Raw genomic sequence first — 3,593 nt, 5'->3', positions numbered from 1 at the left:
TAAACTAGAACGGAAATAAAAGAGAAAGAAAAAAAAAAAATAAGCAAGGGATAAAATGAGACAAAAAACCAAGCAGCTAGGACAAATTTACTCCAGCTATCCTCTTTTCGTATCATTTGATTTAAGCTTAATGTTTGTTCCACCCCAACGCAATCCAAATATTAGTTGACCCTGATTCTTACGCTGGGTTGCTGTGAAACACAACAAAAAACCATGTCAATCACCGAAACATTGTTTTCGGATTACACATTCGCTACATTTTCTAAATCAAAAATACAATATAAATTAAAAAAACTTGGTTTGAAAAAGATCCAAACAATACTTTCTCAAGAACAAAATAAAAATGTTAACATATCTTGAGATTTATGGAATGAGACTCCACAAATCTATCTTTCATATTCTGCACTAATGGTTTCATCTCAACCAATGTAGTGCACATGCGAATGTTCTACTCCATAATACACGACACAGTGAAATATGGAAAGATATTTCGCATTGCACATTAATTTTACTTCTTAATAACATGATACTAGATACTACAGACAAGATATGAAGAAAAAAAGGTAATTATAGCAATAACTGAATGTCAAGTTAGTTATGAATTGTAGAACGAGATATGAAGGTCTCAATGCATCGAGATCAAAAAGGCGAAAAATAAACTCGAAAATACCAGATCGACTAGAAATCAAAAACTTACATAGGGAGACTTTTTAATTATTCATATGGAAATTATTCAATTACTCCAAAGATGAAAGCATAAGCAGCTGCTTTAGCACCTTAGTTTGCGAAGTTTCACGTATTTCACCTGCCAAAAACATTTCATCCACAACTGTATAAACCTAAAATACAAATCGTTGAACATTTTGAGTTAGCATTTTCTTGGTAAAAATATACATATAAGTAAAAAGTGCTCAACTAAATATGATAACCAAAAAACAAAAAATGAAAACCAAGGTGATAAGAATTTATTAGTTTGACAAATCCGTATTGCAGATGTTCTAAATTTTTTGTACAATGACAGAATGCAACTAGTGCGTCTGTTAAAACAGAAAGCAGGATATGGAACTTCCCATTTTTCAAGAAAATGAACCATAATGTACTGAAAAAAGAAACAACACTGTGCAAAAGAAGTTTTCTTCCTGATTAAGAAGAAATCTCACAAAGTATTTATATATTAACCGAGATTTGGAATCATCTTTTTATTTATGTAATTATTTTTCGAACTCTGAATGTCATCAGAATGAATAAAACCGGAAAAATAGCAACAGCAGAAATGTTTACCTTATAAAAATTGAAGACTAGATCAAGTTCGCAAACGTTGTGAAAATATTCATTTAAAACTTCCACGAAATTATGTATTGCCTCCAAATAATACAAATTATTGTCTAGTATATCAACACAAATGCAAAAATACAGACCAGCGTAACGCCGATACACTATTTTGAAATTTCGAAACTGAAAAATAAAGCATTTCAGTCTGTTTAAAACAGCAATCTATAGCAAATTCCACGTTTCCATTAGAATCTACATACATTTTCCATACATAATCCTTATCTGACATGGTAATTCCTTACTACTTAATTTTACCTCTCTCTAAAAACTAATCTTAAGAAAAAACATCACTTATTTTCACGGCATTAAAGATAACATCTCACTATAACACTACCAACTTACTCATTGTAAATCTTATATCAAATTCCCTGCCAGCTTGGAACAAGTTTAAACTAACTTAAATGCTACTAGTGTATTTCAAATAATTATTAATAGCAACAGAAAGAAGACAGAAAACTACCTCCACAAAATTCGTATGTTTAGCATCTCGTACAGTTACACAAGCATGCACTTCCTCAATCAGTTTCTGTTTTTCATCATTATCAAAGTTCATGTACCATTTGGCTAAACGAGTTTTGCCTGCACGATTCTGGATAAGAATAAATCGTATCATCACGGCTTTCGTAAGTCAAATACAAAAGAAAAATGATGTGTCACGATTATCTGGTATTCTTGATGTTTCGTATTAATTGCAAATTTTCTGAAAAAAAAAGAAAAAAAAAAAAGAAAAAGATATAGCGATATTAGTGCATAAATATCTTTTTATGCTAATATGTTTCATCTCTTCCAATGCTGTGCCGTCTTTTTACACTCAGGAAATTTTACGTTAATTGAAGTTGCGTGAAATTACGTAGCTCTAAATAGTCAAACCAACATTAATTGGGAAACAGAAAGATACGGGCAATATGTTACTTATATATTCTAACAGTACATATATCGTCCTAATATTTACTTACTTAACCTACTTTACTTAAACTCCACCTACTTAACCGCTACAAAAACTGAAAGTAATCAAAGTAAGCAGAGCGCCTACCGTAGCGCTGAATTCCATATGATAAACATTTCATCTCTTGTAGCGTTGTATTTGCGTGGAGTATCTTTTACTTTTACTTCATTTCTTATCTATCCATTCAATCAATGTAGTTGCTTTTACGAAGCACAGTTTATGTATGTTATATTAGCCTGATATGAATACCGGTTTTCTGGAACACAACCGTATAGCAATAAATGTCATTTATGATAGCTAGATCAACAAATTTTGTTATGATCATTGTTTCATTTGCTGTTGGATTTAATTAATTTCAATCAAATTTGAAGGATAAACGAACGAACTGAAACGCAATTAAGACTTAGGACATTATTACTTCAGTCTGCATCAAATTTTAGTGTAAAAATTAAATAGCACAAACACTTTAAAAACTTTAAAGTTTTATGTCATTTTAAGATATCGATAGAAAATTTTATAGGAAGAGAGTATAACAACAATACAATATCCAGACCAAACTTGCATTTATGCTCTATGCAAATATTTGTCATTTTGTCATTATTCTTTGTAAGAATTGTCAAGCATTCATTGATGACATTCGTCGTCCTCAATTCAGTTTATAAGTAATTTATAAGTATTCAATTGTTTGATTTTACCTACTTTTGTGATTTTGTTATTTTTTATATCTCTTATGTGATTACTGTTTACACAGAAATGCAATACAGAAATATCATCAGGTGTTCCACGATGAGAGATGAATAAATGACGGATATTGGACAACATTTTAAGATCCTTTCTCATACACATTAATATTAATTAAATCCTGAATGCTGAACCTGAAATCTATCCTATGCTTGAATCCTGAAATCGATCCTTAGCCTGAATCCTGAAATCAATCCTTAGCCTGAATCCTGAAATTAATCCTATGCTTAAATCCTAAACATATAACATTTAGTATTTACATCAAATGACAATATTCTATGAAAATCTGTAAACATCTTTTTTGCTTTTTATCCATTCATATTTATCTTTTTTCTAGAGATTTTTTGACAATTTCAACTTTAAAATTGTGAAAAATCATTACCCATTGAGTGCTTTACCCTTTACCCATCAATATTTCAACCCAATCACTACTCTCTCTGTTCCATTAGCTTTTAAGTGGATTTCTATAAAGCAATCATTATTATCCACTTCACCAGTAAATAAGATTTCATTTCATTATGCTTCATAAATTTCTCTACTTTTGCTAACTTATTTTTAATTTCAAAGAAAAATT

At 30.2% G+C, this 3,593-nt stretch overlaps 1 protein-coding gene across 1 annotated transcript; it reads right to left on the bottom strand.

Moving 5' to 3' along the window:
- Nucleotides 1–216: 216 nt before the first annotated feature.
- Bma-aps-2 (clathrin adaptor complex small chain, putative) lies at nt 217–1,945 on the bottom strand (the record flags this gene model as incomplete). The annotated part of the gene is made up of 4 exons (XM_001895149.2): nt 217–262; nt 742–839; nt 1,282–1,455; nt 1,793–1,945. 4 exons carry the CDS (start codon nt 1,943–1,945, stop codon nt 217–219), a joined length of 471 nt encoding a protein of 156 aa, XP_001895184.2.
- Between the last annotated feature and the right edge of the window lie 1,648 nt (nt 1,946–3,593).

Source organism: Brugia malayi (genome assembly GCF_000002995.4).
Source record: "Brugia malayi strain FR3 genome assembly, contig: Bm_v4_Chr4_scaffold_001, whole genome shotgun sequence".
NCBI classification, from domain to species: Eukaryota; Metazoa; Nematoda; class Chromadorea; order Rhabditida; family Onchocercidae; genus Brugia; species Brugia malayi.
This window is presented reverse-complemented; position numbering and strand designations above follow the sequence as displayed.